Here is a 14,808-nt window from a genome sequence, read left to right as displayed (position 1 = left end):
TGTACTATTGAGCAGGTTATTTAAACTCTTTGTGCTTCATCTTCCTCGTCTGTCAAATAGAGACAATAAGAGTGTTTACCTCATGGAGTTAATACAGCAGAAGTACCTGGCACACTATACACACTTGATGGCTATTGATACAAATAAAAAGAAGTGCTTATTAGTTTTTGCTTGTTCATGGATAAACATCTCAGGAGAGACATGAGAAATTGGTACCAGGCTGCCTCCAAGGACAGACCTGAGTATGGAGGGTACTTTGCTACACAGCCCTGTGTACCTTTTGAGTGTTAAACTGACTGAATGTATTGGCATTCAAAACAAATGAAACATGTAAAACTTAAAATTAAAAGAAATTATGGCTTCACTGGAATTTTCAACAGATGGGTGTGACACAGAGCTGCTCCTGGAAGTAGAAGGTACTTACACAACATGCTGCACGGACGATTCCGAGAGAAAGGCCTCGTGCACGACCTGAGGGGATTCCTCATTGTAGACGCTGATGAAGTAGACAGAGCCACTCTCGGTGCCCACGGCTGCAGAGAAGGAGGACGGACAGCAAGCCAGAACCGTCGCCTGTTTAAAATAAACCTCAGATGCGTATCTCCATTGTGCCTGCTCTCCTACACATAAGAATGTTATTATACAATGTATTTGAAAAGCCTGCAGGGTGAGAAGAGTGGCAAGTGTTGTGTGGTGGGTTCTTTTGAATTATAGCCTCAATGTTCCTGAGCTGATCAACTGTATAAGAAGGCACAATACATCTTATTCTTTTATCCTAAAATTAGAGTGATAAAAATTATAGAGAGATTTCTTGAAACTTAAATCATGGCTTCATTTTTATCCCTAAATGATGATGAAATGATTATGTCAATATTCTATCAAAGTGCTTGTGAAACGATTAGACCAATAATAGTGAAAAATAAAATAAGAAATGTAAAAGAAATTCTTAGTATCTTTTAAACACTTTTAAATTTTTATCTATCTATCTATCTATCTATCTATCTATCTATCTATCTATCTATCTATCTATTTATTTATTGGTGATGAGGTCTTTGCTCTGTCTTGAACTACTGGGCTCAAGTGATCCTACTGTTTCAGCTGCTGAGTCGCTGGGATTACAAGTTTAAATCAGCACACTTGGCTTTTTAAAACATTTTTATGGATTCTGAGATGCTGGTATGACTAAGGAAGACTTAAGAAAATGACTATATCACTGGAAGATGTATTTAATCACCAAAGAAATGCATAACCAATTCCCATTTATCTCACAATGATTTATATAAAATATGATGTCTAAGAGAATAAACTGACTTTCATAATACTGGAGAAATCAGTATTATTTCTCTACAAACACTTTGTGGATTGTTTTGAATAAAATCATGGAACTTAGGACTGAAAAAGAACATTAAGAGATCATTTCGTAAAATAGAAAATGCAAGGCAAGGAAGTGCAGCAGCTTGCCCTAGGATCCCATATGTGGTGACAAACTTCAGATGAGCACTCAGGTGAAGAACATAAGAGATCATTTGGCAAAACAGAAAATGCAGGACAAGGAAGTGCAGCAGCTTGCCCAAAGATCCCATATGTGATGACAAACTTCAGATGGGCACTCAAGTGTCCTGCCTTATTAGAATGCACAGTCTCCCAGTTGAGTGGCCTTTTTTTTTTTAAATTGAAAACCTTTATGGGACGTGTGTGTGTGTGTGTGTGTGTGTGTGTGTGTTTTCCCAAAATAATTAGCTGCAATTCTCCTTCATTCCAGGGCAACAGTGTGCTAGTCTGAAAATGTACAGCAAGGGCCAGAGGGGTGTTATGTACCTTTGCAGATGTCATCAGAGGAGGATGCTAGTGTCCAGGTGTCTTGCCACTGTGATGCTGGGCTGGGATCCTGCAGGACCACTGCCTAAAGGAAGGCAAAACAGTCCCGGACACAGAGAGACCTGGCTTCAGCATTACTGTGTCTGTCTACCCAGTTGGATCAATTCTCTGTAGGGTAATGGTAACTGTATCCCTCCCTGCCCAAGAGGAACAAGGTAAATCCTGATTATATGGGGCCCCTGGGTGGGTTGTTAAACATTTGTATGTCTCTCATGTGTGAAAGGAGATGTGATTAAATGCACTTGTAAGATCTCTCCTAGTTTACTATTTCTAATAGAAATGAGTATGTATAACCCTTTGTCACATAGATTATGGAGTCTTTTCATATTTCAAATTTTTTCAATAAGAATTTTTATCTTTACTTTTGTGGGAGAGTTTTATTTATCACATTGAATTATGTATCTTTTGCATCTTATGCAAAATATGATGCTTAGTCTTTTATAATTGAGATTTTTGTTTTATAAAAGGGAAGGATTGAAACTTTCGTACCTACTACCAAGATCTGTATCTCAACTAGAACTATGTAATATAGCAAATAATAATACTATTTTTTTAAAAAAGACAGCATTACCATTGTTTCTTGGCCCTTTTAAAAATATTATTTTATGCAAAATGCACTGTGAAGATGGCAGAAATAATGGTATCACATTGTGACAGGTGTTGTGGGCAACTCAGCACCCATACACCCTCCTTCTGGAAGGTGTTTGCAACTCAGCACCCATACACCCTCCTTCTGGAAGATCTCTTGACTATTCACGGAGAAACTATGCCTCCCCTATTTTCAGGGTTGAGTGGAATCAATCTAACTCCTATTTCCTGGGCTGAGTTTGTGCATTAATTATGCACTTAATTGCATTTCTCATCACCTGTGCATATGATTAGTTCAGAGATGTTATTAAGACATTAGAAGGCATTTATTGAACCTTCTGGAAAGGAGAAGCATCTTTGTTCTTCCTCCCCCTACAAGAGGAATTTTTCTTCCCTCTCTGACAGTATGATGTGAGGCTGGCACCTGTGGTATCTGGGTGCACCTCAGTGAGGCCTAAGATGAAACTAAAGGCACAATGTAGAGATAGAAAGACAAGGTCCTTGGTATATCATTTAAGCTGCTGGATTGAGGCACACATGAGGCCAGATAAGTTCTGTACTTTATAGTTGATAGTGCCAATAACACTCACTTTTTAATTTTTGGCTTAAACTGGTTAGAGTGCCAATTTGCTTTCATTTCTAATTGATTCTCAATAAATGGGACCATTTAACCAGTTATGACCAAAGGGATATTTCATTTCTGAGAAAAAGTACTTAACTGCTGATTAAAGAGCATCCCCTCTCCCTCCAAAAGACCTTCCAGTACTCTCTTCCTCTCCTGCCACACAGCATGGAAGAGCTATTCCTTGGTGGAACCCCCATCATCCTGGCTCCCTGAGAGACTGTGCAAGAGGGACCCCTGTCAATCCACAATGAACTTATGGCATGAGTAAGATATAAACTACTGGGGTTTCAAAAACAACTGCCACCACAGAAAAATTTATTGTTTCCTATAACCAATATAGTATGCTATGGTTCCACTCTTGGGGCTGTGGTATATACTTTACACACAGGAATTACTCCAAATCTGTAAGACAAAAATGCAGTGAGGCTTCTGTAACAAGTATTTCCACAGACTACCGATGTGAGAATATGAAAAGGTAGATTGGATTCGAATTCAATATATTTTTAAAAAATCCATTTATCAAGTATACTTACTGGGGTATTCAGATAAATCTTGCTTACACAAGCACAATCCTCCAGCCACCAAACACAAACTTCCCCTGAATGTGTAAGTGTCTGCAACAAAAAGAAAAATAAAACTATACATGGAAAATAAGACTTTCCTATGGAAGCATGTTCTACCTCCCTTTCCAGTGTGTCAATCTGATGATTTAGTATGAAATTTTATTTTATGTACGTGGATTATAAATACTTATTTTATAATTTCAATGTCAATACTTCTTTTCTGAACAAATATTAACTAGTATCTTTAATGCAATTTAAGTAACACATAACAGCTAATTAGTATTAGGAAAGTAAAATAAAGATTTTTTCATGTAACATATTAAAGATAAAAGTTGCTTATAAAAATCAGTGAAACTATTGCCTACTGAACAAAAGTAGAAATAGGAAACCATACATTGTTCTTTTTTAAATTACTAGAATTTTTTTTAGAGCATTTTCAGGATTACAGAAAAATTGAGCATAAAGTAGAGAGTTCTCCTTCCCCTTCCCCTCCACACACACAATTACCCTATTATTAACATCTTGCATTAGTGTGGTACATTTGTTACAACTGATGAGTCAATATTGACATATTATTATTGACTCCTTAGACTGAATTAATGTATTGTACATGGCAACAATTTATTTTCAACCTCAGGTGGTGCTGCTGCATTACCCAGAAAAAAAAGATTATTAAATAAATATTAATAGTTTACTGAGTGTTGATGACTCATTAGCAATGAATGTGTTTTAAAATGTGTTAAAGCCTGGCTTGCAGAGCTTGGGGGGTGAAAACCAAAAGATGACTCCTAAGATCTCAATTGTGTTGGCTATTTTCAGACGATGATATTATGAAGTCACAATATGAGGACATCATTCTAACTAGGAGACAGATTTGAGGATAGAAGGGTCTGGCATCTCTACCATAGTCTTCAAGGACAGCCTCTGCCTCCTATTTGCATTGCTTTGCACATGAACTCTCAAAATTACCCAATAACATATAAATAGGGATTTAAATCTTGCAATATCATATCTTTAGTCCTACTGTGACACAGTAAAATATTCTTTACCATGAAGTGTTGGGTTCCAGGTGTGATAAAGTCAATTGCCTGAAAATTCCCATCACAAGCATCTAGGACTTTATTTAAGATTGGTTTCTCACCAAAAGTGTAGATATAAACAGATCCCTGAAAAACATACAAAAGAAAATAAACATATTATAATTGTTGTGTATACAGTTCAACAAATATTTATTAAATGCCTACTGTAACCAAGGCACTGTGTGGAAACAGATAATGGGAAATCATAGATCAACTCAGTAAGACCTTGACCTTGAGGGGCTTATAGACACTTGATTTGTTTGTTTATTGATTGATCGATTCATTCATTCATTCACTTATTCATCATTTTATTTTATTTTATTTAGGGTTTTTTTTTTTTTTTTGAGACAAAGTCTTGCTCTTGTTGCCCAGGCTAGAGTACAACAGCACAATCTCAGCTCACTGCAACCCCCACCTCCCAGGTTCAAGTGATTCTCCTGCCTCAGCCTCCTGAGTATCTGGGATTACAGGGGCCCGCCACCATGCTTAGCTAATTTTTGTATTTTTACTAGAGACAGGGTTTCACCATGTTGGCCATGCTGATCTCAAACACCTGACCTCAAGTAATCTGCCTTCCTTGGCCTCCCAAAGTGCTGGGGTTATAGACATGAGCCACCACACCTGGTCTCCAAGACATTCGTTTTTTAATTTACAAGACATAACAAAACATTTTTTTCTGTTTCAAAAACAGTATCTATTTATGTAGAAAATTTGGAAAATATAGAAAATCCAAAAAGTTGTTAAGATGTACTAAATTCTACCACATGGAAGGGACACTAAACATCTAAACAAGCCTTTGTAGAAATTGTCGAGGTACGTCACCTTATGACTTATTATTTTCGGCTCCCGAACTCACCTCTAAAAAAAAAATCTATTCTGTAATGTATGCATCTATACCAAGTAACTGGTAATATAATATGATCACTTAACGAGCAATAAGAAGTCTGCTTTCAGCTGATCACAAGTTCTTCATGTTTACTTGAGTTAATTATAAATATTTCTGGTCTTATTTATTTAAACAAAATATGACTCTATAAGAGTTCAAAATTTGGCAGATATTTACTAATTTTATCTTTCTTTCATTTCTTCAATAAATATTAAGTGGATATACAGCACCAGTCACTGCTCTAGATGCTGGGGTTACAGCAGAGAATAAAAGAGACAAAATATCCTACCCTCATGGAGCTTACCTTCTGCTGGAAGATTCAGACAATAAATAATATAACCAAATAAAACATACTGTAAGTTAAACAGTGATAATTGTAAGAAGAAAAAGAAAATATAATAGAGAAGGAAAACACTGCATAACAAAATAAGAGGGTGAAATTTTAAAGTCAGGTCTCACTAACAGCTGAACAGGCAGGCCTCCGTGACAACTGTTTCAGCAATGACTGAGTGGTTAAGTTAAATATTAAAAGCTAATAGAGCCAGCACCCTTATACAAAGGTTGCAATATAAAAGAAGCCCACCAAGAGTTTTGCTTAGGCCTTTCCTGGGCCTTGAAGCATGATAAGATAACGAAAGAATTCTTAACTGGACCCGTTTAGGATTAAATCAGTTTTATTGGGGGTCTGAAGAAAGTCCTCAGACCTCTACAAACAAGTTTTCTTGGAGGTCTAAAGGAACTCCCCAAATCTCCATGATTTAGCAGGAGACAAGATAAAGGTATTCACCCCTGGCACTTGAACCCATCTAGATTAAGTAAATTTACTAAGCCTTCAGAGGAAGGTCTTCAGGACTAGACCTTAGTTATAGATTAGAAGTTAATCACTTACATCTTTAGATGAATGCACACTTACATGTAGACATATAGCTTAGAAGGTATATAAGCTCTGGAAAACTTTGTAATACTGAGTTGGTCCAGTGATATTTTCCCAGCCTTCTCCCTATACCCAGTTACAGAAATAACTCCCTTCTTTCCCAGTTCATCTGCATCTCATTAGCAGGCCAGGAGAACAGGCAGCCCAACTCTCAGTTTGAGCTGGGAAGAAAGGTAACTTTAAAGAAAAGACTTGAAGGTTCCTGCCTGTAATCCTGGCACTTTGGGAGGCTGAGGTGGGCAGATCACTTGAGGCCAGGAGTTTGAGACCAGCCTGGCCAAAGTGGTGAAACCCCATCTTTACTACAAATACAAAAAATTAGCTGGGCATGGTGGTGCACACTGTAGTCTTAGCTACTCAGAAGGCTGAGGCATGAGAATCGCTTGAACCCGGGAGGTGGAGGTTGCAGTGAGCTCAGATTGCACCACTGCACTCCAGCCTGGGTGACAGAGCAAGATTCTGTCTCAAAAAATTAAAAAAAAAAAAAAAAAAAAGACTTGAAGGAAATAAGGAAACAATCCATGTAGATTCTGTGGGAAGAGCATTCCAGACAGAGGGAAAAGCCAATACAAAGACTCTGAGGGAGAAGCATGTCTGGCAGGTTCAAGGAAACAGCATGATGGCCAGTGTGGCTGGAACAGGGTGGACAAGAGTTCACAGTACTGGTAGATAAAGCCAGTGGTGGGAATTGCAGTCCACGTCATCAGGCGTCTTTTAAAACATAGTAAGGATGTTGGCTTTTACTCAGAATGACGTAGGAAATCACTGGAGGGCTCTGCCTAGTAGAGAAAAATGCTGTGCTCACCTTAGCTGCTATGTTGAGAACACATTGTTTATGTTTTTTTTCTTTCTTTTTGAGACAGAGTCTCACTCTGTCACCCAGGCTGGAGTGCAGTGGCACAATCTCAGCTCACTGCAACCTCCACCTTCCAGGTTCAAGTGACTGTCCTGCCTCAGCCTCCCAAGTAGCTGAGATTACAGTGCCCACCACCACACCCAGCTAATTTTTGTATTTTTAGTAGAGACAGGGTTTTACCATGTTGGGCAAGCTGATATCGAACTTCTGACCTTGTGATCCGCCCACCTTGGCCTCCCAAAGTGCTGGGATTACAGGTGTGAGCCACCACACCCAGCCATACATTGTTTATTCTATCACGTAATGAAAGAAGTGTATTAAAATGCTCCATATCACAGCTTTGTTTCTCCTCACTCTGTCATGTTTTAAGTCTCTGAAGCTATGTTATCAGCTATATACATATTTGTGTGTGTGTGTGTTTAGCTATGTACATATTTTAAGTATTTATATATTCCTGGTAAATTTAAAATTTTATTATCTGAAATAAGCCCATTTATCTTTAGTAATGATTTTTACCTTAAAGTCTATTTTGTCTAATGTTAATATATTTCCAATGGTTTTCTTTTGGTTAATGTTTGCACATCTTTTTCCATCTTTTCATATTTGGGTTTAAACATAGATTTTAATTTATGCTTTTTGTTTATCTCAATTGTTTTGCCTTTCATTTTCTTTCTCTTTTTTACCTTATTTTGGGTTAAACTTATTTTTTAACATTTCACTTTCTCTAGTTTGGAAATTTCATCTATTGTTTCTATTCTTTTATTGGTTACCTTAGAAGTTATAACATGCATACCTAACTTATCAACATCAAAAGTTACTTAAAAGTTTTACTCTCCTCCTGTGTCATATGGGATCCTTGTAACACTTTATTCTATATATACCCTGCCCTCCCCCCCACCAACTTATACTATTGTTATTTGGGATTTTAATTCAATATTATTTTTAAACCTACTTTCACATTATTTTTGCTGTTGTATGCAGTGTTTATTTACTGTACATCTTCTACAATGTGCCATTCTCCACCCATTACTACTGCTCTTTGTTTTTCTTGTATCACAGACCTTCTACCTGGGATCATTTTCCTCTGCCTGAAGTAAATTTTTTTTTTTTCCTTATACCTTACACAAAAATTAACTCAAGATACCTGAAGTAAATTCTTTAGAATTTTCTTTAATGATAGTGAGCTGCTGACACTCTCTTACCTTTGGAGTGTCTACAATGTCTTTTTTCACCCCAATATTGAAAAGATATTTTCATTGAGTATAGAATTCTAGGTGGCAATCTTTCATTGTATCAGCGGTCATCAAACTTTTCCTATAAATAGGCTGATAATAAATATGTTAGGCTTTGCAAACCATGCAGTCTCTGCCACAACTATTTAATGGTGCCATTGTGGTGTGAAAGCAGCCATAAACAATACATAAGTGGGTGTAGCTGTGTTCTAATAAAATCTTATTTGAAAAATAAGCAGCAGACTAGTTTTGCCCCATGGAGCCACAGTTTGATGACCCCTGCACTACATTGAAGATATTATTCCACTATTTCTTACTTACATTATTGCCACAGAGAAGTCAGATATTAGTCTAATAATTACCTCTAATTCCTTGGAGGTAATTTGTCTTTTCTCTGACTGCTTTTAAAATTTCTCTGGTTTTCAGTAGTTTCACTTTGGTAACTCTAAGTGTTGATGCCATTTTATGTATTCTGTTTGGGATTCACTGGACCTCTTAAATCTGTAAATTCATATCTTTAACCAATTCTGGAAAATCCCCAGCTAATATCTCTTTAATTATTGCCTCTGCCCCACTTTCTCCTCTCTGTATTCTAATCAAACATATGTTAGATCTTTTCACTGTATTGTTCTTGTCTTTTATGTGCCCTTCTGTATTTCCTACCCTTTTGCTTTTCTAGGTGACATTCTGAATAACTTCTTCTGATCTATCTTCCAATTTATTTATTTTCTCTTTGGCTATGTCTAATCTTTTGTCAGACATGTTCATTTAATTTTTACTTTGCTAGTGTATTTTTCTTCTTTAGAAGTTCTATTTGGGTCTTTCCTCTTTCTTTTATGATACCTTTTTCATAGTTTCCTGTTCTTCACAGATATTTTAAGTTAGTAATTTATTTATTAAAACAAAGCATAGGTTTTTTTAAAAAAACTTCTGGTAATTATCAGAAACAAAAGTCTTTCCATATTTAAATTTAAGTTTCTTTTAGGCAGAAAATAATTTAATTTTGTTTGTAATTCATCTAAAAATATTGTCTAACATCAAAATCTGCTAATCTTAATGTCTGAAGATCATTTCATTAATTAGGAGTTTTCCTAAGAGTATAATTGAAGTAAATGTTTGTTTTAATCTTGCAATAATTCCTTTTTCTTCTTATCTTATAGAACTCTCATTTTCTTTGAAAAACAACCTATGTCCCAACCTCAGTTCTCATTTGAGTGGGCTGACTCTACCCAGCATCCAAGGGTAGGCATGTGACTTAGGCCTGGCCAATCAGAGCTTAGAATTCCTATGGTCAAAGTGATTGACTTGGGGTAGACAGGTGATTCAGCTAGTCCAATGAGTCTATATTCCAGAACTTTTTTTTTCCTAGCTGGTATCTTTCCACCAGGGATACCAAGCAGGCAGAAATAGAATTTAGAGCTGCATATAACTCTTAACACCACAAGGGGAGAGTCTGCATGGAAATAGAGGCAGTAGAGAGGAAACAGAACCAAGAGATGGAAAAAAACAAGGCTTGGTGGGATCATGGGACCTCTTGTATTCAGATTCACTCCTTGCCCTTTCAGTTATATGCACAAAAATAAACCAATAGCTCTTTGTAATTTAGGCCTTTTAAATTGGGTATTTTTTCATTTACAACCTAGAGTCTTGACTAGTAGAGTATTACTGTGCAGCACACTCTGCTCCTCATTCCTGTCATGCAATGGTGATAATAATATTATCTGAAAATCACATATCAAGAAATTACCATCCAACATACCTTGTCTGTTTGAATCAGCAACATTGTATAATTTGGAGAAAACATCATATGTTCTACAGGTCTTTCAATCTCAAGAAAATCCTCAATCATGTAACTTCCATCTTTAATAATAAAAGAATACACAAAGCCATCCTAGAGATGAGTGAGATAAATGTAGAAAATCAGTCTTAGTCAGTGCATAGTATACATGACTCATCAGATAAGCTATGGCTTAATGATTTAACTACTGTTTATTTGGAATTATCATCTATGTTTGCACAGATGCACTGTCCTTTCATCTTTATTTAGACAACTTTCAACTATGTTCCCTAGTCAAGCTTCAATTTGATCTCTTTTGTGATACACTTTGCAATTACCTAAAACTTTACTGACCTCTCCTTTCTTTGAGTTTCTCTACTATCCCTCTTCTTACTACATTCTTCACTACACAGGAGGTGGGGAAAATGAAGCAGAATTTGTGTGGCTTATATATAGCAGTCTCTCCTTCAAAGGACACTAGCCCTCCTGTACGTTCTTTAATCATTATTATGTGCATTTCTTATCTCCCTAAATGACCCAAGGGTAAGAGTGTGCCTTTTATTCTCTTTGTATCCTCTTTTTCAGTTCCTCACACAGTAGTAGAACATGGCAAGTATCCAATATTAATGGGTTGGTTGATTGGTTGGTTGTGAATAGATTTAGGCTAATTTTACTACTCTCAAGAGGAATTTGAGTTATTTTTACAATAGCGAAAATATTTTGAGGAAGTTTTATTTAGAATTTTCTAGATTAGACCTGTTATAACTAAGAGTGAGCACTTATGAGATGGCTGGGTTCAATTGCTTGGGCTCTGGAAGGGAAAACAGACAAGGTGCTTTTTTCAAGCTCATCTTCATTCTCCGTCACTCACCAGAGCAAATGCTACAATCATTCCTTTAAAGGGGGTTAAACAAACATCAAGGGTGGTCTTGAAGAGGACAAAAGTCATAAAAAGGCCACAAATGCAGACTAAATGGAGGAGGAGGAGGGATAGTCCACTGCCTAGCTACCCTCAAGGTCCTAGAGATGTCAACTGTGGTAGTGGAATGGACTATGCTAACATATGGGACAACTACAACTAAACCTAGATTTTAGTATAGGTCAGTTCCAAACCTTAGCATTGTTTACATTGATTACAATGGCATGGAAAAACATGATCTGACCCCTTTTCATACTTACTGAGGCTGAGTTCTAATTAATGACAGCAAAGACTTTGGAGTTTGACACACTATGTTCAAGCCCTAACTCTTCCAATTACTTGCTGGTGAACCCTGTAGGATTAGATTACTTGTCTGTAAAAGGAGTATGTCAATAGTTTCTATTTGATAAAGTTGTTGCGAGGACCAATAAGATAATACCAGTAAAGTACTTAGCTTGGTGCCTGGCACAAAGTAAGCACCAAGTAAATGGAGGCTATTAATACTGATTCGAATATCAACAATAACATTATGAATCATGTAAGCTAAATGGGCATTCACAAGAGTCTAAGCTGCAGCTTAGACAAAGCATTCCAAATTTATTTCTGACAACCTAATACATTAAATGTAGAAATTAGCATGGAATTGGGTTACAGATATTAGGTATTTTTTTCTTTGCAAAAGGGCAATGGATTTTTAAATTCTATTTGTCTCTGCTTGCAGTAATATATGGTAGTTCATTATATTGTTCCCTCTATTTTGTATAGATTTGAAGTTATCCATAATAAATCTTTTTTTAATAGTACCCAAAGAGGAAACAATTTTAATTAATAATCTGACAGATCTAACATCCTAAAATATAGCTCATAATAGTAAATGGCAACAAATGGGAATATTGTATTTTCTTCAAATCAATTAATTTTGAAAAAAAAAAATACATTACAATTCCAGAAGCCAGCACGCCCTCATTCTGATACACCAAGGTTACTGGACTGATAAAATTTCTTCTGTCTTTTGGAAAAGAAAAATAAGGTAAAGCAGGTGACATGAAGTTAAAAGTACAATGCAACAATTAATAATTAAAATTGCTTTTACTGATGTAAATCATATAAGTTGTTTCTGAGTTCTCTATCATCAGATCTATGTACAGAAATGCTAGATTAGAGAGAGGAGCAAGGCTGGAGGGTACAGTAGGAGTAAACGGAAGAGAGAAAGGGAGTAGGGCAAGAAAGTGAAACCTGATGGCCTCAGTTTTACAGGGAAACTGAGTCACAGAATGGGAAAGATGGTAGATTAGGGACATTGCAATGGGAAAACTTGCTGGAGGGGTTGGTATTTGAGCTGGCATTGGCAGATTCAGAGACAATAAATACCAAGGGAATGGGCTAGAGACATGTCTGTGAAATGGTGAGAATAAGTGACTGGCTCAGAAAACTCATACTGGGGTATAGCTGGAAATAATACTGATAGAGCAGGTAGGATCAGATTAGGGAGAGCATGAAATCAAGGTAGAGCAGTTCTTGAGCTGGGTGTTAAAAGTGGCCTTCAAAAGGAGATTTGGCAGAGATAAGCTGCCTGGTTTGGGTCAGATGTAGATTAAGGTCAGTGAAGTCCAATCTAAGGTTGTAACAGAAATCAAAGTGTGAAATAGTAAGAGCAACTGAAGTAGAGAATGCTTTGGACAGGTTTGAGGAGCTTGTCCTGGCAAGGCCTCCTCCTCACAGGGTCTACATCTACTGCTCAATGGGTGGACAGTGGCTCCTGTGACCCAGGCCCAACCATGGCCACAGCTGATGGGGTCAGGAATAGACGCTAGATCTAAGGGAGAAAGATCAGATTCTTTTTAAAATTCCAACTGAGCAATATGGCAGGGAGTGGTGAATCATGCCTGCAATCCCAGCACTTTGGGAGGCCAAGGCAGGCAGATCACCTGAGGCCAGGAGTTCAAGATCAACCTGGCCAACATGGCAAAACCCCATCTCTACTAAAAATACAAAAATCAGCCGGGCGTGGTAGTATGTGCCTATAATTCCAGCTACTTGGGAAGCTGAGGCACGAGAATTGCTTGAACCCAGGAGGCAGAGGTTGCAATGAGCCAAGATTGTGCCACTGCACCCCAGCCTGGGTGACAGAGTGAGATTCTGTGTAAAAAAAAACCAAAAAACCAAAAATCCAAAACAAAAACAAAAAACCCACAAAAAAACACTTCTAACTGACCAATAGAAAGAAAGGTTATTTTCAAGATGGCTTTTGGGCTTAAGAGATCATCAGCATGGAGAAAAGGGTTGGGATTGGGGGCAGAAAAGGGTATGATTAGCTGACTAAGCAGAATGGGCATATGTATAGAAAAGGATACAGCACAGTAGCCAAGAATTTGGACTCTCGGGTCTTATAGCCTGGGTTTAGGTGACAGCTCCAGTTTATGTGGATTGGGCCATGTTTCCTGATGTATCTCTTCTGTATCATAGAGGTTAAGGTGTCTCTCCTCATAATGTTGTTCTGAAGATTATATGAAATATGCACATAAAGTGATGGTAGAATGCCAAGAGCATAGTAACAGCTAGAGGATAAAGAAGGAGGAATCAAAGATGTCTCCAGGAAGGAGAAAAATAGGGAAAACCAACAAAACCAACACCCATGGCTATACTAGGAATATGAAGCAGGGCAGTTTCTCACCCAATGGTGATTCCTCTTCTATCTTATTAAGCACAGTCACCTTCAAGGTGTCTCCATTAATCACTAAAAGATGACCCTCTTCACAGCCAATGTACAGGTCACTTGTTGGAGTCCAGCAATGCATAGTCGGGTGAAGCAAAGGATATAGATCATCTTTCGGCTTCAGGAAGAAAATAAAAGCCTTGTGTTAAGCAAACAATCATGGCTAAGAGCCAGAGAAATACCCACCAGAACAACTGACAAAAAGGAACCATCCTTAACCCCATAGACACAGAAAATACAGGAACACTGAGCATTCATCATCTTTTTTGTAAAAGACAGATTGACTTTAGTTGTATATTTTGTATATTTCATGCCCTCACAGCCTTAGATAGTTAGAAAATAAATACTTGTGTAATGATCTGGTCACCCAATGGATCAAGAAAAAGGCAAACCACCTTGCCCACTCCAAAAAATTAAACTGCTGCTGAATAATGACATGTCTGTGGTATCTGACTGAGATTTGACTTACAAGAAAAAGAGTTACTCACTGTTATCTCCATTATTGAAAAGTTTCTTGAGTTTTTTTTATGACATCTAACCTTAGACTACAAATCACAAAAAGAGAGACTTATCTGGAATGAAAATAGGCTCAAAATCTTAAACTAAACAAAACAAAAATGTCTCTCATTTTCGTAACACCAATGAATCTGTGTGTACAAAACAAAATGTGAAGATTAAAATTTGAAATTTTCTGGCCTTGGTATGTAAAACTAGTATTGGATGTGTTTTTTTTTTTTTGTCTTTAAGACAAACCT

General features: G+C 37.1%; 1 protein-coding gene across 4 annotated transcripts in view; it reads right to left on the bottom strand.

Moving 5' to 3' along the window:
* CFAP43 (cilia and flagella associated protein 43) overlaps positions 1-14,808 on the bottom strand; it is a 95,605-nt gene that overhangs the window by 59,730 nt on the left and 21,067 nt on the right. For all 4 annotated transcript variants that reach the window (XM_064373896.1, XM_064373897.1, XM_064373898.1 and 1 more), the window contains 6 exons: positions 14,012-14,171; positions 12,279-12,346; positions 10,401-10,532; positions 4,704-4,820; positions 3,625-3,705; positions 425-573 (listed from right to left, as the gene is read on the bottom strand). In XM_064373896.1, the coding sequence (XP_064229966.1) occupies positions 425-573; positions 3,625-3,705; positions 4,704-4,820; positions 10,401-10,532; positions 12,279-12,346; positions 14,012-14,171 (707 nt within the window). The remainder of the gene's footprint in view (positions 1-424; positions 574-3,624; positions 3,706-4,703; positions 4,821-10,400; positions 10,533-12,278; positions 12,347-14,011; positions 14,172-14,808) is intronic.

The sequence above is a fragment of the Aotus nancymaae genome, unplaced genomic scaffold (genome assembly GCF_030222135.1).
Source record: "Aotus nancymaae isolate 86718 unplaced genomic scaffold, 86718_ANA_hifiasm-v0.15.2.pri h1tg000010l, whole genome shotgun sequence".
Classification (NCBI taxonomy): Eukaryota; Metazoa; Chordata; class Mammalia; order Primates; family Aotidae; genus Aotus; species Aotus nancymaae.
Note: the sequence above shows the minus strand (reverse complement) of the source record. Positions and strands in the feature narration are given on the sequence as shown.